This window comes from Pogoniulus pusillus, chromosome 29, assembly GCF_015220805.1.
Source record: "Pogoniulus pusillus isolate bPogPus1 chromosome 29, bPogPus1.pri, whole genome shotgun sequence".
In the NCBI taxonomy this organism is placed as follows: domain Eukaryota; kingdom Metazoa; phylum Chordata; class Aves; order Piciformes; family Lybiidae; genus Pogoniulus; species Pogoniulus pusillus.
Genome location: NC_087292.1, coordinates 3860060 through 3882526, shown reverse-complemented (window position 1 = coordinate 3882526; position 22467 = coordinate 3860060). Strand labels below are relative to the sequence as shown.

General features: G+C 57.4%; 1 protein-coding gene across 2 annotated transcripts in view; it reads left to right on the top strand.

Annotated features, from left to right (window-relative positions):
- Positions 1–12693: 12693 nt before the first annotated feature.
- Positions 12694–22467, top strand: part of MTCL2 (microtubule crosslinking factor 2) — a 30218-nt gene continuing 20444 nt past the window's right edge. The window contains exon 1 of one of the 2 annotated variants that reach the window (XM_064168089.1): positions 12694–13101. In XM_064168089.1, coding sequence (XP_064024159.1) covers positions 12970–13101 — 132 coding nt within the window. In that variant the 5' untranslated portion in view covers positions 12694–12969. The remainder of the gene's footprint in view (positions 13102–22467) is intronic. The other variant, XM_064168090.1, reaches the window with a different exon arrangement.

Sequence of the window (22467 nt, the reverse complement as noted above, 5' to 3'; positions counted from 1 at the left end):
GACATCCAAGCAGACTTCTTTTTCCAGAGTGAGTGATATGGTGGGGGAGAAAGCACCATGAACACTGACCCCACAGCCAGTATCAGACATGGGCAGCAGAAGAAACACCTCTCTCTGTCCACTTAGACCTCTCTGAGGAGAGAGACAGCAGAGAGAGGAGTTTGTGGTGGGTTTAGCCAGCTTCACCTCTTTGCACTGCAGTGGCTCATGACCACTGCAAGCCCAGCCCTGTGGAGCTCAGCAGAGCAGAAACCAAGGTTCACCTTGCTCCTTTGTGACAGTTCTATTATTTCATATCCTGGAGCCTGTTTTGAACATATTTTCTTGCCAGCCATGAGTATTTTGTGCTTTCTCACCCAGGAAAGGCTGAGTTGCCTGTACAGGGAGTCAGCTACAAACTTAAACCACCCAAAACATCCCCAGAGTCCACTTTCCTGGGCTTCCTCTGACACTGATTAACCTTTTTATCATATTACAGCCCATCAGCTCCCCAGAGCTTCCACACCTCAAACTCATAGTATAAACAAGCCTGGATCATAGGTGTTTGGGGCTTTGTTTTTTTGGGGGGTGGGATGGGGAAAGAGGATAAGAGACTGAAAGGATTTACTGTCAGCATCCAGACCTTTGGGAACCCAAGCCCAACATGGAACAGCCTCAGTCACATTTCAAAGTCTGCTGTGATCAGGTGGGAGACTGAAATTCCTACCTAGACTGTAGGACTAGAGCTTTGTAGCACAGGCAAGATTTGAGACCAGACCTCTGGTTTCAGAAGCACAAAATCTCAGCAATTAAACTGAAATAGGTCTGCCATTAATGAGCAGCAATGGGCTGCTGCACAGAGCCAAGCAACTCTAATTCCTTCTGAAGGTGGTAGCCATGCTCCTGTGCACTGGGCAACTCATTACCAGAGCTTGGTTTGCCATCCTCAGTGCAGACAGCATTGAAGGTCTCTTATCCCATAGCCTCCTCTGTCACCAACATCATAGAATCACAGAATCAGTCAGGGTTGGAAGGGACCACAAAGATCAGCCAGTACCAACCCCCCTGCCATGCCCAGGGACACCCTACCCTAGAGCAGGCTGCACACAGCCTCAGCCAGCCTGGCCTCAAACACCTCAAGGGATGGAGCCTCAACCACCTCCCTGGGCAACCCATTCCAGCCTCTCACCACTCTCCTGCTCAACAACTTCCCCCTCACGTCCCCCACACTGCACAAAGGCTGTCAGCTGGACAGGACAGACTGACACGGCTAAGACAGGCAAGCCAGGGTTTAGGTGAACTGGGAATGCAGCTCATACAAAGTGTCTGGTGCTCATTCAGTGTGATTCTTCTTCACAGCATCCACTACTTCAGAGCTGCTTTGGCTTTACTGACACTGCATGCTCTGAAGGCTTTACACTAATTTTTTTAAGGCCCACTTTGTTCAAGCTCTCAACAGAAAAAAAACGATGCCTGTGTGCTTGTTATGTCTGAAGAGGCACTGCTCTAACACCCCCATCCAATGCTGACCTGACACAAAGCTGCTGAGCCTGGGAGGGAGAAGCTGGGTCAAAGAGGTGCAGCTGCAGGGACAGCAGCATGCCCAGCCCTGCTCTGCAGGGCACAGCACCCACCTGCTGCAGAGGAGCAGGCACAACTCAAGCTGAGGGAGAGGAAGCTTTCTTCATCCTCTGACTGCAAGTGCTTTTGGAGGCTGTTCCAAACCTGAATTCAGGAGGCTTTATAATTGGGGCATTCTCTTCTGCCTGAGCTAAATCCCCTTGACCTCTGGAGGCTTGGTCTGTGCACTGGCTCTCCTCTGCTAATTAGAAGTAGCCTTTGAACAGCACATAAAACAGGCTTGGAAGTTGAGGAAATGGTAAGTCTGGGGCACAGGGGAGGGAGTGGTCCAAGGCTCCCTCATTTGATCAAAGAAATCTTCTTACCTCATTTAAAACTCATCTAGAGTTGTTGGCTTGCTCTTCACATACATCCAACCTTCTTCCTCACACGTGGACATCCCCAGTCCTCTGCTTCCTTGCAGGAGCCTGCTGCCCCAGCCTCCATTGCCAGCCCTCTTCCTTTCCTCGGAGAGAACAGAAGGTTCTTTCATTGAGCTTGATCAGCAACAGCTGCCCGAGCAAACAGCTTCACCCAGGGAGCTGTGAGCAGCCAGACAGCATTAATGCAACAGGCCCCAGGCACCAAAAAAACCACAGGGCTGTTGACTGCTTCTTCCAGGCCCTTAAAAATTGGACCCAGATTTCCCCAACAGGAAGGTCACACTAAGCAGCATTTCTGGTCAGCCAAGCTAGTACCAAGCCAAAGCAGCTGGGATATGCTGCCCAAGGGCAGAAATCACAGTTCTGGAGTCCTCGGCACATGAGGGACGTGGAGCTGTTGGGGCAGAGGCAGAGAGGCCACAGCAATGCTGGGGTGAGCTGCAAGCCCTCTGCTGGGAGGCCAGCTGGGAGAGTTGGGGTTGTTCAGCCTGGAGCAGAGAAGGCTCCAGGGAGACCTCCTGGTGGCCTTTCAGCGCTTAAAGGGAGTGAGAAGAAAGCTGGAGACAGGCTTTTGAGCAGAGTCTCTTGTGACAGGACAAGGGATGATGGTTTGGAACTAAAAGAGGGAGATTTAGACTGGATAGAAGACAGAAGACTTTTACAGGAAGGATGGTGAGACACTGGCCCAGGTTGCCCAGGGAAGTGATAGAAGCCCTATCCCTGGAACCAGTCCAGGTCAGGTTGTTCTGAACAACCTCTCCTAGTTGCAGATGTGCCTGCTGAGTGCAGTGGGGTTGGACTAGATGACCTTTCAAGGTCACTTCCAACCCAAACCACTCTGATTCTGTGTCCCTGACCCTAGCCTGTCATGGGGCTCAACAAACAGGTAAGCAGCAACTGCAGAGCAGCCACTGAAGGTTTCCCATCCAGGCCTATGTCTCCTAGCAGGAAAAGCATTCCTTGCAATGCAGCCTTCTCTGGGGCTTTCCACCCCCACCAGAAGCCACACAGATATGCACCTCCTTAGGGCTGGCAGCCATGCTTACAGCTACAAACACCTCTGCATGCAGAGGTGGCTGCTCACACCCCGGGCACCAGACTGCAGAGCCACTGCAACAGCCCTCACACCATCTTCTGGGAGGTCAGCAGCACCAGATCAGGACTGCAGCAAAAACTCCCACAGCATCACCTTCGAGAAAGTCCAAGAGAGACTGTCCCAGGGAATGCCACAACCAAGCACTGAGAGAGGGCTGGATCCGAGGTCAAATGGAGCTCCAGGACCCCGTGTGGAGGGTGTGAGTAGGGTCCCAGATAAGATGCCTCAGGGCTTCAGGCACATCAGTGCACTCAGGACATGCTGGGAGTAGCTGATTAAGCAGAGACCCTGCTTCAGTGAGTCCACAGGGTGAGCTGATTCTAACTCAGCTGACAGAGAACATCGACTCGGATGTATTGGGAGACTCAGATGTAAGAGGGTTCTAAACACGGGTGCTTTTTCTCCCTTGTGTTCACTTGCTGCCTCTATCCAGATACTGAATGTTGGCTATTTGTTAAGCTATGAAATGCTTTAAATACTTCAGGTCTTCCTCCAGACAAGTGTTGATAGTTTCTGTACCTTCCTTCTTGCTCTTCAAGACTTGCCCTGGGTTTCTGGCTACAAAGCCTTCTGTAAAGGGGGAGTGCAAATGCAGGCAGGCTTGCAGCAGGGCAAATCAAGCTCTGGGCACTGCTATGGCTTCAGGCTTTGCTGGGTTTCTCTTCCCTTTCTACTGCATGCATTTCTTTGAAAGCCAGATATAGGTGCTGAAGAGTTCTGCAAATCCAGTGTGTGGTCAGCACATCAGTGTGACAACTTTGACAGAGCAAGAGGTGGCAGTTTCTCAGCCGCCAAGTTAAGAAAAAGGAAGAACTTGTTTAGTGCTTTCCTTAGGTATCTTGAGCCTTTAGTTGAACCGTAGAGTAATTGTCTATCCTCCCTCCCCAGCCTGGACCCGTGGTTGAGCATCCTCAGTCGTCTTTGGTGGCTGCAGGGGAGATGGATGAGTGCTCCTAGCTGTGCTCAGTCTCCGGGCAACTCAGACTGGATTGCATACTTACAGTGTTGCTGAATTGTTCTTCTGAGTACCCAGAAGCACATAACAAATGATTAGCACCCTTCAAATGCCAGGCCAGACTTTGTAGTGCCACGATTTCCCTGCCACATCCCTGTGACGAGGTGGGAACGAAAGCAGGAATTTTTTTTCATGCTGGTAGTGCCCAAAAGATGGTGCCAGAGGTTTGGGCAGTGCTTCTGCAAAGCTGTGGTCTCTGCCCCTCATTGTTCCCAGGAGAAGGCACAAAAGCACCGAAGGTGTCAGGCATGATGATGCAAGACACAGATTAAAACCTGGACGAAGACTGAGCCACAGAATCGCAAAGTGGGTTAGGTTGGAAGGGAACATAAAGATCATGTAGTTACAACTCCCCTGCCTTCTCAGGCTGAACTGCAACACCCTCAGCCTGTCCCCACAGGGGAGGTGTTCCTGCCCTCTGATCATCCTCATGGCCTCGTCTGGACCTGCTCCAACTCCTTCTTATGCTGGGGGCACCAGAACTGGATGTAATACTGCAGGTGGGGTCTCTGCAAGAGCAGAGGGGCAGAATCACCTCCCTCGTCCTGCTGCTCACGGTTCTCTTGATGCAGCTCAGCACACTGCTGCCTTCTGAGCTGCCAGAGACCGCTGCCGGCTCGTGGTGAGTTTCTCATCAACCAGCACCTCCAAGTCCTTCTCCTCAAGATTGCTCTCAAGCCATCCTCCACCCAGCCTATATTTGCACTTGGAATAATTCAACCCAGGTGCAGGACCTTGCAGTCGGCCTTGTTGCATTACATTTATGTATGGACACGTGGATAGACACTCATCTGTTTATCCGCGTGTGAGTGCGCCTTCTGCAGAGTATTCAAAGGGATGATGTCAGTAAGCTGCTGCTGAGGAACTCATCCCGGGAAGCCTCTTCCCTGGCCTCCCGGCAGCAGCGCCAAGCCAGCCGCACTGCTCCGGATGGCCACCAGGCGGCAGCGCAGCCCCGCGGCGCAGGGAGACGCGGAGCGGGAAGCACCCAGCTGGGGGTGCGCTGCGGGGCTCGGCGCTGGCCGAGAGCCTGGGTCCGCTTCGGGCTCTGGGGCGTGGGCCCAGGAGCAGACTCACGGCGGGGACCCTGAGCCGTGGTGATGCCCTTGCTCCTGTCCCAAAAAGAGCGGCTCCTGCGGAGTTGTGCTGGGGGTGCAGACAACGTGGGCCGTGCCTGTGGCATCCTGGAGAGCCATTCTGATGCCCTAAGTCTCTAATCCCATTCCTGGACCGAGATAGCCACCTCCAGCCCGGGACAGGCAAACTACTGTCTGCTGAGGTCCTGGGTCACACCGCAGTGACACTGGTGCCCACGGGGTAAACATGAGTGAGATGTGCTGAACACTGTGTTGATTGCTCCCCACGAACCCCTGCATCCTGCCCTGCTGCAGTGCCATCAGCGTTAGGGACACTCAGACTGGGGAACTCAGTGTGCTGCCTGGCTCTGGCCCGAGCTGTTCAGCATGTGGGAGAGGAAAGCTGTGCCAGGTGGCTGCAGCCTGGACCTGAGTGCAGTGCCTGGGTACTCCAAAAGCAGGAGTCCCCCAAAAAGCAGCTCCTGGGTGCACTGCTGTAGAAAGAAGTGAAGCACTGGGCTGCACAAAAAGAGCTGCTGGACCATGCCTTAAGGGGAGGGCAGGTTGGAGAGGCTCGAAGTGAAGCACTGGGCTGCAGCAAAAGGGCTGCTGGACCATGCCTTAAGGGGAGGGCAGGTTGGAGAGGCTCCGTGCAGCTCTGGGACCTGCACAGGGTCAGGGTGAGGAACCACAGGCATCACCAGTGAGCATGAGCTGCAAGATCCAGAGGGCTGGAGAGTGGGATTGGCCTAGGGAGCGGCTGCGAGGCTTGTGGCCAGGCTCTGCTGGCAGTGGACCAGCTGCAGCAACCCTGACATTAACTGGAGTGGGAGCAGCTCGAGGTCAGCAAAGGGAAGTCCAAGGTGGATCTTGGTGTTTTCTTTATCCTTGCTTCATTGTCATGTCTTACTGCAGGCTGGTGAGGTGCTGGCATTGTGCTCTGGAAACAGGAGCTGCTCTGATTCCAGGGTGCCCTCAGCGACTGGGAGGCTGGCTCTGACACCCTAAATCCCCAGGACCATTCCTGGATCCAGGGTCCCCACCTCCAAACCTCAACAGCCATTTCAGTGGGCAACACCACCATGCTCTGCTGCACAACACTGTGGTGACAATGCTGTCTTCCTTCAGGTTGCTGCTGACCCCAGAGATGTTTGGATGCTCAGCTCCTCTTTGTTTTTCCTCCTTCCTCTTGTGGGATCCAGGCTGCTGGTGGGATCTGTCTGCTGCTGCTAGATGAAGTGAGCCAGGATTTGGGATACGGCTCAGGGCTCTGCAGAGGCTAGGGCTGGTAGATGTGGGCCTAATACCTGCCTCACCTGCCAAGAGACAGCAGAGCCCCAACCCTGGTACCTTCCCCAGGGGCAGATCACCCCCTCTCTCTTACCTAGCCAGAAGTTTTTGCTGGCATCTCTCAGGCAGCACCAAATTTGGGAGAAATCAGTATAATATCTGCTGGGAAAGGTGGAAAACCAAGGCAGCTTCGTTGCTATGGTTGCCACAGACCATCCTCCATGCAACATCACATCAAGCAGCTCTGCAAGCAGATGTGCCACAGCTGGAAAACTAAGCAATTCTCCCAGCTGTGAGCACAGCATGGCAGGCCACACACTGACCCCTCAGCTCCCACAGCCTCTCCTCTGGGATGCTGACTGCAGCCTTGGTTGCATTTCTCCATCCTTGTGCCTATGCAGGACCCACCCTGGCAGAAGAAAGCCCAGAGGAGGAGCAGTGCTGGGGGGGGGGGGGGGGACATGGAGCTCACACTAAGCTGTGCACACAGGCATTTAAAAATAACACAGTTGGGATATTTGTCATTCAAATAGTGAGTATGAAAAGACAGAAAGTGCTTAACATGGGATTCAAACCTTGTTTCAGCAAGGGGGGTGCTGACTTTTGGCTATAATTTCCCCTGGGAAATTATAGGTTCATCAGTGTAAAGGCTTTTCCCAGCTTTATGGTGTGTGCCACCATGGAGGGTCACAGAGTCCTGCTGCACCTCTGGAGGCTGAGGGCTCAGGATCTGACACTCTCCAGGGCTTGCTGCTCTTTGGTTTGTATCTCTTTGTTACAAGGTTTTTAGCATCTTAACCCAAACTGCACCTGACAGCCTGATCAGGGGTCTGGAGCCAAGCCAGCACTGCCTCGGAGTGCCAGAGGGGAAGGAGCAGATCAAAGAATCATAGAATCAAGCAGGTTGGAAGAGACCTCCAAGATCATTCAGTCCAACCTAGCACCCAGCCCTGGCCAATCAACCAGAGCATGGCACTAAGTGCCCCATCCACTGCTAAGGTGTGAAGACCTGCTGCTGCTTCCTGGGGATCACCTAGGCTCTGATCTTTGCCCTCAGGGCACATATTTAGGGATATGTCCCCCTGAACCTCTGGAGTGCTTCTGCCCTTGTCCACACCAAGCACAGAGTGATCGACTCCAGTGTAGGGCCTGTGAGGCAGTGGCTGGGGTCTGCAGTGTTGGTGCCACAGAACCATAGAATCAACCAGGTTGGAAGAGACCTCCAAGATCATCCAGTGCAACCTAGCACCCAGCCCTAGCCAGTCAACCAGACCATGGCACCAAGTGCCTCATCCAGGCTTGGCTTCAACTCCTCCAGGCACAGCCACTCCACCACCTCCCTGGGCAGCCCATTCCAATGCCAATCACTCTCTCTGACAACAACTTCCTCCTCACATCCAGCCTAGACCTGCCCTGGCACAGCTTGAGGCTGTGTCCCCTTGTTCTGTTGCTGGTTGCCAGACAGAAGAGACCAACCCCACCTGGCTACAGCCTCCCTTCAGGTAGTTGTAGACAGCAATGAGCTCTGCCCTGAGCCTCCTCTGCTGCAGGCTGCACACCCCCAGCTCCCTCAGCCTCTCCTCATAGGGTTTGTGTTCCAGGCCTCTCACCAGCTTCATTGCCCTTCTCTGGACACCTTCCAGCACCTCAACACCTCTCTTGGATTGAGAGGCCCAGAACTGGACATAGGATTCAAGGTGTGGCCTGACCTGTGCTGAGTCCAGGGGAAGAATGACCTCCCTTGTCCTGCTGGCTGCGCCGTTCCCGATACAGGACAGGATGCCATTATCAGGAACAGTCTCTGTGCCAGGACCCAGCACACACCAGCAACCCTGTGCCATGAAGGGGCCACTTCAGCTTTGCCTCCTCTCCCAAATTCTGGTGCCCCTGGGCCAGAAGGACTCCTACCTTGCCCAAGCCCCATCGCCATCAGCACAGCCAGCAGTGGGCAGACCTTTCCCTGTGCAGTGCTGAGGGATGTGCTGAGTCCTGGCTGCTGGCCAGGCCTCCTGAAGGCCCAGGGGGCTGCTTAAGCTCATTGCTTTCCTCTCTGAGCTCAGAGAGCTGCCCGCCGGCATTTAATTCACATCTATTGAAGCATTCTCCTGGGAGCAGCTAGTTCAGACCAGCCACCACCACAGACCAGCCGTGAGAGCACTTGGCATGGCCTCGCCCAGGGAGGGTTTGGTGTCCTCCAGCACATCTCAGCGACTGTGCCAAGGGGGTGGTGAACAAAGGACCAGGCGCCTGGCCCAGGGTGGTGTTGGCTCAGCTCTTAACCTGGCTGCCTGCATTGCCTCCAGCCCCAGGGGATGTTTTGAGGGCTGCTAACATCCCTCCCACTTCCACCCCAAACCTGTTCCTGCTCTTGAGCTGTTGTCCCCCAGGCAGTAGTCCCAGAAGAGGGCTGGCTCAGCCCTTGCCTGCTCCAGAGCCTGTTGCCAGCTCACTGTGCTGCGAAGGTGGTGAGATGCAACATGCTTATCATGGGATGGATGCACCTGCACTGCTGAACAAAATTCTTGTCCCTACTGTGAATAGATTCATGTCCACCATTCTGGGCAACAACCTGAAGCCACTTGGACAGGAGTAAGGGCAAGTCATAGCCGCAGTGATGGTTCCCGAGCTCCAGTAAGCAGTGGTGGTCGATGAGACCAGGACTTGCTCCCAGGGAATCTGGTATGTCTCCAGGAAAGACATTTTATTCTGTGCTCAGCCCTGAGCAGTGTTGGAGGCACATCATGTGCCCCATGCTTACGGCATCATAGAATCAGAGAACTGCATCAGGAATGGTGTGGCCAGCAGGAGCAGGGAGGTCATTCTGCCCCTGTACTCTGCACTGGTTAGACCACACCTTGAGTCCTGTGCTCAGTTCTGGGCCCCCCAGTTTAGGAGGGACATCGAAATGCTTGAGCGTGTCCAGAGAAGGGTGACGAGGCTGGGGAGAGGCCTTGAGCACAGCCCTACGAGGAGAGGCTGAGGGAGCTGGGATTGGTTAGCCTGGAGAAGAGGAGGCTCAGGGGAGATCTTATTGCTGTCTACAACTACCTGAGGAGTGGTTGTGGCCAGGAGGAGGTTGCTCTCTTCTCTCAGGTGGCCAGCACCAGAACGAGAGGACACAGCCTCAGGCTGTGCCAGGGGAGATTTAGGCTGGAGGTGAGGAGAAAGTTCTTCCCTGAGAGAGTCATTGGACACTGGAATGGGCTGCCCGGGGAGGTGGTGGAGTCGCCGTCCCTGGAGCTGTTCAAGGCAGGACTGGACGTGGCACTTGGTGCCATGGTCTGGCCTTGAGCTCTGTGGTACAGGGTTGGACTTGACGATCTGTGAGGTCTCTTCCAACCTTGGTGATACTGTGACACTGTGATACTGTGATACTGTGAACTGCAGAGGTTGGAAGAGACCTTTGAGATCATCACATCCAGCCACTCACCCAGAGCTCACAGTCCCTTGACTACTGCTAAAACGCTGCTACCAAACCACATCCCTCAGCACCACATCCACGTCATCTTTGAAAAGCCTCCAGGGATGGTGACTCCACCACCTCCCCGGGCAGCCTGTTCCAGTGCTTGAGAACCATTTCTGTGAAGACACTTTTCTGAATATCCAACCTGAACCTCCACCGGCACAACCTCCTGGGGGCTGTCCCCAGAGACAAGGCTGGGGACGTGCCACCTTCATCCCTCACCGCCCTGCTGCTGTGTGGCTCCTTGAGGGCAGCCCCACAGCCTGCTCTGCGTTACGCAATTAGGCAGGGCTCGGAGGGACAGTAATGATCTCCACTAACGAGCGCAGCGCGGCGGGGCCGGGGCCGACGTCCCGGGCGGGGGCATGTGCAGTCATGCAGCAGGGCCCGGCGGCGGCTCCGCTGCCGAGGCGCGGGGAGCGCAGCCTTTCCCGTTAGCTGCGGGCACGGCTTGCTCCGCCGCACGTTCGGGAAGGCAGCTCCGCACCACCCTCCGTCCACCCCTCGGGCTGCGGGAAGGGACCCGTCCTAGCCCAACCAGCTTTCCCACAAGGAATGGGATCAGGCAACACGCCAGAGCCTGGAAAACAGCCTCCGCGCCTGCGGTTCAGCCTAGAAGGGGCAGGAATGCCCAGCGACCTTCTCCCAGAGCAAGTGGCTGGGCCACCGATTCCCTCCTCCCACCTCCCCCCGACCCCAGCACCTTACACGGAGTCCTTTATTCCAGCCACATCCTCCTTGTGACAGTCCCTCCTTGTGACAGTCATCAGGACGGGCTGGAGCCACTACTTAGGGATCTGCACGGCCACAGGAGGGGCTCAGCGAGCCCCGGCCAGAGGCGCACACACCACACCGCACACACACCCCCGATTTACAGTGCCCGCCGAGGCCATGTGCAGCTGGGAGCTCTTCCCGCAGCGAGCCTGGGTGTGCTGTACCATCCCCATATTCCTGGATGGTTCCGGGAAAAGCGGGGCTGGAATCTCGCCCCATGCCCTAGAGGATGCCTGGGGAGGCTCCCCAGGGAGGGCAAAGGGCTGCGTGTGGCACAGGAGGGGTGCTGAGCAACAGCCAAATACACCCCACTTGTGTGTATCTCAGCCGCGATGCTCGGTGGGCTCTGCACTGTCGCCAGGCGCGGGTTTGCCCCTAGGGAGGAGTCATTGCCTTGGGGTGGTGCTGCCCGGCGTGAAGAACCGAACCCGGGCGGCGCGGTGGGTACCGGGGGGTCTGCACGGGGCGGCAGACCGTCGGTTCGCTTGGCGGTGTGTGATCAGCTGTGCTGCGGGGCGGGAAGGCAGAGGAGCATTTTTCAAACCTCCAGCTGCTGGCAGTGGGCTTGGGGCCGGCTGGTAACGGACGAGAGACGCAGGCTCGGGGGGTGGGAGCAGCCGCACAGCCTCTCGCTGCTGACGGGTTCGATGGTTTCCACCCCGCAGAGGCATTGTGCAGGGCTGTGCACCCCAACATCCTGGCAGGCAGCCCTGGGCAGCGTGGGGGGGGGGCCGGGGGGACAGGGGACACCCACTCCTGGGGGTGCCTCAGGGGATCCTCACCAAAAGGGGTCCTGGGAGCCTCCCACCCATGGGGTACCCGAGTGATCTCTGTCGCTGAGGATGCCACATACTTACAGTAGTGATCTGGGGCATCCCCAACCCACCAGGGTGTCCCAGGAACCTCAAGAGGACTCGAGGGACCCTCACTCTTGGACTCACACCTCCGAGCCTGCCACAGAGGACCTGCACTAACGAGGACTCCCAGGGGACTTGTGCTGCTGACACCCTGGGGACTTCATTTCCCAGGCGTGCCCTGGGGGACCACTGCCTTTAGGAATGTCACAGAGACCCCCATCCACCGAGATGCCCCAGGGTGCCCCTGCCCTACGGGGGTGCCCCAGGGACCTGCTCTGCAGGGGACACAAGAGGAGACGTCTGTCTCGAGGAACCCTCATCGCGACACACTGGGGCTTCTGGAGGTGCCCACAGTATCCCTTACCCACGAGGATACTCCCACCCCCCGAGTGCGCCTCGCCTCAGGATGCCACTCATCCTATGGGGATGCCACAGGGTGCCCCTGCCCCAAAACCTTCCGCACCCCTGTTCTCAAGGCTGTCTTAGGGATCCTTGTCCTTAAGGTCGTCCCAGGGACCCTCACACATAGGGATGCGCGGGTGAGACCCGCACTCACAAGGACCCGCGCTGCTGCAGATGCCTCGGGGGTCTCCTTTCCCCCCCGGGGGTGCCCCTGATCCCTCCGGCGTTTGCCGGGGAGCGGTGGGCGCGGCGCTGGGCAGGCGAAGGGGTCGCTGTTGCCTCCAGCACGGCCACCCCCCATCTCTCCGCTCCCCCCACCACCACTCTCCACCGCCTTTTGTTCGCCGCCCGAGCGCGTCCCCGCCCGGCGGCGGGGCGGGCGGAGCCGGGGCCGCAGCCGCAGCCGGGGCCGAGCCCAGCGCAGCGCAGCGGGACATGGAGGCCGCGCCGGCGGAGCAGGGTCCTCCCGCGCCGCCGCCGCCGCCGTTACCGGAGAGGAAGAAGAAGCCACAGCGGGCGCCGTCCCCCGCCCGCCCCAAGGAGGTGCCCGGCTGGTCGCTGGCCAAGAGCAGGCGCGGCGGCGGCGGGGGACACCCGGGCGCGGCCCCGCGGCTGGCGGCGGGCGGCGGGCACCCGCGGCGGGCGGGCGGCGGTAAGGAGGGGCGCCCCGAGAAGCGGGCGGCGGCGGCGGCGGCAGCCCGGGCCGGCGGCAAGGGGCTGGCGGGGCGCGGCGCGCTGCGGGCCAAGGGGCGCTGCCGCGGGGCCGAGACGGCGAGCGCCGGGGCTCGGCGGCCGGCACCGGCACCGGGACCTGTGCCCGGGTCGGTGCCCGGAGCCAGCCTGACCGACAGCAGCTCGGAGGTGTCGGACTGCAGCGCCTCGGAGGAGGCGAAGCTGCTCTCGCTGGAGCTGGGGCTCAGCGGCAGCGATGGCGAGTCCCCGGGCAGCGCCCCGCCGCCGCCGCCCTCGGCCGGAGAGGCCTCGCCGCTGCCCGAGGAGCCCTCGGCCGCCTCCATGGCCAGCAGCCGCCTGCAGCTCAGCACCTCGCTCGCCTTTTCCGACCTCACCGAGGAGCTGCTGGACGCCGGCACCGACGGGCTGCTCCGGGAGCTGGAGGACCTGCGCTCCGAGAACGACTATCTCAAGGTGCGTAAGGCGGGCAGTGGGGCATGGGCTGGCATCCCGGCGTGGCACCCCACGGCACGGCATGGCACGGCATCCCTGGGCGATAGGATGCCACGGCATGGCATCTCAGGACAGAGGGTCGAGAGCACTAGTGTGGAACCCCAGGGCACAGCAGAGCAAGGCACAGCATCCCTGGGCTGTCGTGTGGCACCGCATGGCATCGTAGAGCAGTAGAGTAGCACGGTGTGGCATCCCAGGGCACGGCACAGCGTGGTACAGCATCCCTGGGCTGTAGCGTGGTTCAACATGTGTTGGCCATAGCGTGACATGGAATGACATCTTTCAGCATGGCACAGCATTGCTGGCTGCAGCATGGCATGGTGTGACATTCCAGGGAAAGGATCTGCATGGTGTGGCATTCTAGGGCATGGCACAGAGTGATACAGCATCTCTGGGCTGTAGTGTGGCATGGCATGCCATCCCTGGGCATGGGTCAGCAAGGCTCGGCATATCTGGTCATAGCACAGCTCAGGATCTCTTGTACATAGCATGGCATGGTGTGACATGTTTAAGCATGGCACAGCAACATTGGCTGTAGCATGATTCAGCATCACTGGGTATGGCATGGCAGGGCATCTGAGGTCATGGCTCAGCATGGCACAGAATCCCTGTCTGTAGCATGACATGGTGTGGCATCCCAGGGCAAGGTTCAGCATGGCTTGGCATTTTTGGGCACAACATAACATCTCAGGGCAAGGATAACAACGTGTTATCCTGAGCATGGGTCAGTATGGCATGGCATCCCTGGGCTGTAGCATGGCACAGTTGCATTCTGGGGCATACATAAGCATGGCACAGCATCCCCCAGGCTGTATCATGGCATGATGTGGGATCTCAGGGCACGGGTGAGCATGGTTTAATGTCCCTCGATACAACATAGCGTTTCAGGGTTAAAGGTAATCATATTGTGGCATCCCTGGGCATGGCTCAGCATGGCACAGTATCTCTGGGCAACAGCATGACACAGTGTGGCATCTCAGGGCAAGAGTCACCATGGTTCAGCACCCCTGAATGTAGCACAGCATTGCAGGGCGTGCCATGGCATGGCTCAGCATCCCTAGGCATGGAGTAGCACCTCAGGGCATGGTTCTGCGTGGCACAGCACCCGTGGAAATAGCCTGTCTCAGCATGTACAGGGGCTCACAGTGTACCTGTGGCACAAAGTGGCCTGGCATGCTATGTCTGGGTTTGGCTCAGCACAGTAGAGTGTAGTATGGCTCGATGCAGGGCACAGCTTGCTTAAGCTGGGCATGGACCAACTGGACAGAGGGCAAAACTCAGCTTGGCACAGCATGGCCCAGTTGAGCCCAAGACCTGATATGTCTGTAGGACTGGGCAGCAAGGCCCAGTTGGATGTGGTCCAGCATGATTGGGAATGTCTGGATTTGGCATAATTTGGCATGCTTTGGTACAGGGCATGTGTTGGCTCAACATGAACCAGCCCAGTGTGGCATGGCCTTCCATGGCATGGTATGGACAGGCTCAGCACAGCATGGCCAAGCCTAGCATGGCCTCAGCTTGGCATGGCTAGACACAGCACTGCCTGGGCTGGCACAGCTCAGCAGGGCGCAGCAGTGCTCAGCCCATCTTGGCATGGCTGAGCATGGCACGGTTTAGCTTAGCCTGGTTTGCCAGCATGACACACAACATGGCATGACCTCACCCTGTGCAGTTGGTCAGGGCTCAGCCTGGCACAGGGTGGGATGCTGCCCACTGCCCTCCCTGCCCGCTGACACTGCCAGGCCCTGGAGATATTTTCCAGCTCTCTCCTCTCCACAGTTGCCATCTCCCCGGGGCCTTTTTCCAGGCGGGTGGTGTGGCTGGTTCCTGGGTGTGTGGTGAAGCCAGGGCAGAGGTGCAGTGTGGGAACAGGGACACAGATCCGGTCACACATCGACCCCATGTACCCTGGCACCCGCTGCCTGCTGCAGGGTGGGCACGAACCCCCCTCAGATGCCATGGCCCAGGGGGCTGCAGGTGTTTTGTGCCCTCTGCTCTTCTCTCTGGGGACACGGGCGAGATGGTCGTGCAGCCACCTGGTGGGGGGGCTCCGGGGTGGGCACTGCACCTTGCTGACTGCCCTTCGGATGGCACAGGCTGGAAATGGGGCCAGCTTGGAAATGGGGCCAGCTTTTAGCCACTGGTGCCAAGGTTTGTTGGGGTTGTAGCAGTGGGGAGGGAGCTGGGTGTTGGGTGACTCGCTCCAAGATGCTCAGTCAGGCCCTTTGTCCATTAGCAAAGCCCCAGTTCCCAGCTGGTGTCCCAACTCCTGCCAGAATTAGCAGCAAGAGCTTAAGGGCTTTGATTTACTGAGAGCTGGAAAAATACAGATGAGGCCCCTCCGGTCTCCAAGACCACGCAGCAGACAGGTCCTGCTGGCCGAGCTGTTGCTTCCTCCCTTTCCATGTCATCTGCTTCCCAGCAAGCTGCAGCTGCGTGGGGTGGGGATGTTTTACCTGCCACAAGGGGTAGCAACTGAAATCCTGCGGCCAGCAGCAGTGGGGAGAGTGGAGAGCTGCTGGAGGCATGCAGCAAGAAGTGACGTGGGGATGCTGGTCGCTCACACCCTTCTCCATCTCTTCTTCTTGGGGAGGGACATTTTACAAGGGCTTGCAGTGACAGAACAAGGGACAATGGCTTGGAGCTGGAAGAGGGCAGGTTTAGATGGAGATTAGGAAGAAAGGCCTTGCAGTGAGGGTGGGGAGACACTGGAGCAAGTTGCTCAGGGAGGTTGTGGATGCCCCCTCCCTGGAGGTGTTCAAGGCCAGGCTGGATGAGGCCTTGAACAACCTGGTCTAGTGTTAGGTGTCCCTGGCCATGGCAGGGGGTTTGGAGCTAGATGATCTTTAAGGTCCCTCCCGACCCCAACAATTCTGTGATTCTTCTTGGCATCTGCTGTGTGTGCTGATGCCAGTGCTTGGGTCTCCTCCCTGACATGTGATGCACCCTGCTTGTAACCAGGTTTTGGTGTTGTAGCTCACACCTCCCGAGTCTTGAACAGGAGACCATCAAGGTGATACCCTGGCTCCAGCTGGAGCTGGACAGATGCACCCCTTGCGCCCCCCAAAACACAGACAGGACATCTGCCTGATTTCTCCAACAAGGAGCAGAAGGCTGAGCTGGGCTGGGCTGCAGCAGGGTGGGTCTGCTGAAAACAGAGAGATTTGGGGCCTTAAGGTAAAAATAAAGCCCTAACCCAAGTGATCAGCATCACCCAGCTCGCTGTGCAGCCCAGGTTGGAGAGTAGCCTGCACGAACCCTGCAGAGCTGGTCCCTGGCCCTGGCAGCTCCCTTCCCCTCAGGGAGGGATGAATCAGGCTTCTCTGAGGTGATTTACTTCCTAGGGCTCACCCCAGGAGCTGCAGATGAATAATGTTTTCTGCATTCATCGGAGCCAGCTAAAAGCTGGTGTGTTTTGAAAGAGAAATGAGCATTTTTTTTTTTGGGGGGGGGGTGGGTGGGAGGGTTTTGGCATGAGCCAAACTTGCGTGGTGCTACTACGCCCGTGGGATGCACGCTGGGATCTGGAGCTTCCCAGCAGAGCCTCCCTAGCTGTGCCAGCTCACGTTGCATCTCTCCTCAGCTGCCATGATGAAATGCAAGTCTTTAAGCACACTTCACCCATTTCTTTTTGCAGCCCAGATCTTGGCAAGGCTCTGCCTTCCTCCTCCCGCTTTGGGTGTGCTGCTCGGGGCTGGGCTGGGGTCTCCTCTTGCCGCTGCTTTCGGGTGCTTGCACCTGCTGTGACCACCACGAGTGGGGTATTTCGAGCGTTTCCCCAAAAAAGGGCTGTTCCTCACGTGCGGGTTGGCAGCCTGGCGAGGGAGGAGGTGTCTCGGGTGTCCTTGTCCCATCTCCGCTGTTGCTGAGCCGTGCGGTGGAGAGCAGCTCCCGGCCCTGCTCAGTGGGCTGGAAAATGTGAGATGCGATACGGCAGCAGCTGCGGAGGGACAGGAGACAAAGAGTGGGCACAGGAGAGGGCTTGGAGCGAGGGGAGGGGATGCCTGCAGAGCCTTTCCAAACCTCTCCATGGGAAGAGGTTTAGGCAAGAGCCACGGAACACTGGAAGCCGTGCTGCCCTCCTCCTGCTCACTGCCCTGCCTCACCCTGTGTCCCTCAGGGTTCTTGTGCATTTCCCAGCTCTGTGGAGAAACTCACTGGGTGGCTGCATGCCTCATTTCCCTCCAGGCAAACAGAGACATCACTGAGAGCATCCCAGAGACTGGTGTCTGTGCCACCAGCAAGGGCTTATTAAGAGCATCCCAGGGACTGGTGTGTATGCCACCAGCAAGGGCACACTGAGAACATCCCTCAGGGGCACTGAGGTCTGTGGGGGGACCTGGATGTTGTGTCTGGGCAACTTGGTTGGCACTGGATCCCAGTTCTGCTGCTGCTGCTCAGATCCTACCTGGCCACAGGGGCAAGAACCAGTCTTGGGAGTCTCAGTAGCAGCAGGCAGAGCCAGGAAGCAGGACTCTGCCATGTATCACCCCACCAGCAGCCACCCTTCAAGGGGCTTTGCAGCCTCTTACGTTTTGGGTGCTGCATGGCATGGGTTGCACTGCAGAGGCTGCCCAGCTGCTTGTCTGTTAATTTATGGGGGCAGGTGTAAAGCTGTGAAATGCTGGGTGTTCCCCACTGCTGAGTGGGAGCTGGCATGCCTGCCAGGGACAGGGCTCAGTGCCACACTGAGCTCCAGCGTGGCATGGAGGTAAGGGTAGCTGATGTTTGCTGTCAGAGTGGGGCTAGAGCTGTTGTCACTTGGATAACAAATGCACCTAAAGAAAGCCCTGATGTGCTGCATGGGTGTGCCTCAGCCATCCTTTACCCCACTGCGCCCCAGCACGGGCTCAGGGTGAGCTGCATTCGCTGGGCTCCCCTGGCTGGCAGGGGATGTGCCTGGGCACCTCTGTGCTCTGACTTTATTTTTCTCCTTAGCAGATTTTAGCCTAATTCCCTCTCCTGTCTGGCAGGGGCTCAGACTTAATTGGAAGCTGCTGCTTTTGTCCTGTAATCTGGGAGGAAGCAGCGCTTGTTGCTCCTGGCTGTAATCCCCATCCTTGCGTGAGGGACCGCGGGCTCTTCCGTGGGCACTCCTGCTGCCAGCGCTGCCCCGGGCTCCACACAAAGGCCTCGCTGCAAAACAGACGGCAGCTTCCATCCACTAACCCCCTTGGCATCTGACGCTGAGGTTTGGGGGTGCAGGCAGAGCTGTGTCCCCATAAAGAGCTGCCTGGTTCCTGCAGGCAGGGGGCTGCTGCTTGGCTGTGCCCCAGCAGCTGGTGCTGCCAGTGCTGAGGGGTGTATGCTGCCAGCAGCACCACCGCAGCCATGTCGTGATTTGCATCATTCTGAGTCGTATTCCTTGCTGCTTTTTACTTCCAAAAGAGAGTGGGTCCTGCTGAGGAGCTGCGAGCCCCCAGCGGTGCTGAGAGCTTGCTGCATTCCCGGAGGAGCCTAAACCAGCTGTAGCTCCCCTTGGGCAGGAGAAGAAGGGGTTAACCCTTCTGCTGCAACCCACAATGGGTCTGTTCTTGGTCTCCCTCCTGCCGTGTCACCGTTCAGACCCCCATCCCTTTCCAGGTCTTGCAGGTGATGACCTGCAGTCAGGTGTATGGACAGGGGCTGTAGCTCTGAAAATGCATGGGGGAGGAGTTCTAAACTGGCACCCGGGGGGGCACCAGGTGGTTAGCATCCCACCTTGCTGCTTCTTCGCTTCCCTAAGACAGTGCCTCTGAGGTTCGCTTAGAGAAGGCTGAAGGTGGATGCTGTCTTTTGGGTTCCTCTGATGGGTGTAAGCTGGCTCCTGCCAGCACAGGTGGTGTGCTTGCTTCTGCACACTGTCGTCCTTTGGGTATTGAAAGAAGTCTCTGGAGTGCAGATCCCCAGGGTCTTTTCTAAGACATAAACCCCTCTGTGGATCCTTTGCTGCTGCAGAGATGGGCTGAGCAGGGCTGCAGCCGTGGAGGAGCAGATAATCCCAAAGGAAGGAGATGCTGAGCAACCCTCGGGTGTGGTCGTGCTGAAGAGAAGTCATTTATCTCTTCCTCGGTGTTTCCCACCTCGTTTCACACTTTATTTAGCATCACTTACAGTGTTTCACACTTGCAAAGCCTGCCCTGAGTTTGGGGTGTTTCTGGGGTGTTTCTCTCCACTCCTGGTTCCACTATCACCTTTATCTAGCTGGCTCTTTGCTTTGATTTTGCAGGGGTGGGCCATCAGCTCAGGAAAAGGTGCAGGTGTAAATGTGAGGCTCAGAGGCCATCACAGGCCCCTGAAGCTGTTGGGGCACCTTGCTGCACCCCATGCATTTCCTCCAGGCACCAAGGGACTGATTGTTCTGCCCACCGCAGCCGGGCTGCAGAGGGGCTCAGCTTTGCAATCCTAAGCTCTCTTCCAGTTTGCTGGCATTTTTCTGCTCTCCCATCCTAATCCATTTACTACGGCTTAGTGGCATGGATTGCCTCCAAGGGACAAGCTGGGCTGGGCTGTGTGGCTGCAGGGCTGTGGCTGCTTGAAGGGTTTGTTGGTGTTTTGGGGTGCAAGCCAATTTCTGCTGCTGTAATGAGGAGAGGCTTTAGTTTGAAAAAGAGGAGGCTGAGGGGAGCTGTCTACAGCTACCTGAAAGGAGGTTGTGGAGAGGTTGGTGTTGGTCTCTTCTCAGAGGTAATGAGTGATAGAAGAAGAGGGAATGGCCTCAAGCTGTGACAGGCCAGGTTTAGACTGGATATTAGGAAAGATTTTTTTCCCAGCAAGAATGATCAGGCATTGGAATGAGCTGCCCAGGGAGGTGGTGGAGTCACCAACCTTGGCTATGCTTGGAAGTCATTTGGATATGGTGCTTGGGGGGTATGGTTTAGGGTGAACTTTGTAAAGTAGAGATCTGGGTTGGACTTAGAATCATGGAATCAACCAGATTGGAAGAGACCTCCAAGATCATCCAGTCCAACCTAGCACCCAGCCCTATCCAGTCAACCAGACCATGGCACCAAGTGCCTTATCCAGGCTTTTCTTGAGCACCTCCAGGGACTGTGCCTCCACCACCTCCCTGGGCAGCCCATTCCAATGCCAATCACTCTCTCTGCCAGGAACTCCCTCCTAACATCCAGCCTAGACCTCCCCTGGCACAACTTGAGACTGTGTCCCCTTGTTCTGTTGCTGGTTGCCTGGCAGAAGAGGCCACCCCCCACCTGGCTACAGTGTCCCTTCAGGTAGTTGTAGACAGCAATGAGCTCTGCCCTGAGCCTCCTCTGCTGCAGGCTGCACCCCCCCAGCTCCCTCAGCCTCTCCTCATAGGGCTGTGCTCCAGGCCCCTCACCAGCTTTGTCACCTTTCTCTGGACACCTTCCAGCAAGAAACTTGGTGGTCCTGAGGGGCTTTTCCAACCAGAATGCTTCCGTGACTCTGTGAGGCAGCAGCTTCCCAGCCCTGCTCCTCTTAGGAGCACCCAGCAAGGGAGCAGCTCAGGGCTGTGCTGCCAGGCTCTGCCCAGCAGCAGCTCAGGCCAGAGGTGGCCTTCCCCAAAATAACGGTTGCTACAACCCGAGGCATAAACAAGCAGGAGCTCTCAGCACGGCAAGCTCAGGCTTCCTTCCAGCTAATGTAAGGTTTCCCTGGGCTTTTTCCAAGCTCCCTGCTCCCTGCCCTGCTCTCCTGCTGGCTGGGAATGCCCCACAGCAAACAGAAGCCAGCATGGCCAGCACTGGAGCAGGAGGCAGGCAGCCCCACGCAGCTCTGCAGTCGCATCCAGGCCATGACTGAGGTGGCTGTGGTGGTGAGAGGTTGTTTTCCAGCACCCCACTGCAGAGCACCTGCTTGCCTGCAATGTGCAATGGAAGCTCCCAAGGAGCAGGTCCAGTAAACCACCTCCCTGGGCAGCTGGTGTCCCCAGGGCCATGGCACTGCCATGTGGCATCAGCAGTGCTGGTGGTTGGTTTCTGGGGGGCGATGCACCCTGGGGTGCATGGCAGGGCTGTCTACCAGCACATGCTGTTTGTCCCTGGTGGGTGTCACACCTTAGCTGTCTGGGGGGGGGGGTGTTTTGAAATGTGCCTACACTGATGCCCTTATTGGGATGATCTCTGGCTGTCCCTGGAGCAGCCCAGATCCCCACTGCCCACCTCTGTGCCTCGGGGCTGTTTCTGCCCTGCTCTTGTGCTCAAGACCCCCCAGTGAGAAGCAGAGCAGCGAAGGGTGGCAGGACACTGGTGGCCACAGTACTGCTGGGCTCTGTCGGCCTGGGCTGGGAGATAATCCAGGATTGTCTAACTGACATCCCTCCTTTGTCACTGAGTGCTTATAGCCAACAGTGAGCGACTGTGACTTGTCCTTGCAGCTGCCACCCCCCCTCCTCAGGCTCAGCTTTGCTTTTCAGGGGAGTTCTTGCAGCTGGGGCTTTGTCCAGGCTGTGTGAGCACCGTGGCAAAGTGTGCCAGTGCCTGGCAGAGCCTGCACGGTGCTGCTGGCCCAGGCTCTAGGTCACTGTCATGGACGATGTTTGGAGCAGTGGGGTACTGCCCCTCTTTAGCTGGGCTAAATCAGGGATGTGCATCCCTGCTGCTTGTGCCTGGTCCTTGTCTTGTCCCTTCCCAAGCTGTGCTGTGGTGCCAGGCATCAGCACGAGCCCCTTACACTCTCAGGTGGCAGTTGCATCGGGCATTGATGGGAAGTGGTTAGTGGGGGGATTTGGGCAGGAGAGATGCTCAGTCCTGTCCCAGGAGTGTGCCAGGTCTACCAGGTCTTGTTGAAGAGAACAGCTGGCATGATGGCTGCAGTGTTCACTGTGTGTGTCCCCAGGAACCAAATGGAACAATCCATGAGTATCTTTGGTGGCCACAGCCCTGCACTGGGGCTGGAGCTGCTGCAGAAGGTCCTATAGTGGTTGTCTGCTGCAGACCTGAAGGAGGCTTTGGGCTGGTGCTGGTGCTAGCAGGATGTCACCCCTGGCCCTGCTTTGACAGTGGCACCGGAGGCTTTGCTGGGCTGGGAGAGGTTTATCACCATGAGATCTGGAAGGGGTGGAAGGGAGGACCCAGCCCAGCACTTGCTGCTAAGTGGTGAAACAAGGGACAGCCTTTGTTCCCTGGCACCGGTGGCATTCCTATGTTGCTTTCCCTGTCCTCTCCTGCCTCCCTGACACATCTCTGCCAAAGCCGACCTACATTTTCCTTGCCGTGGTTGCCGCCTGTGCTGCTCCTGCAGCTCCTCTCCCTCCCCCACCTTCCTCTTTCTTTTACCACAAATATTTAGAGGCTCCCATGCTGGCTGTGTCCCATCCCTACATGGCGGGCTCGAGGTGTTGGTGCCCAGCTGGCTCTGAGCCCAAAA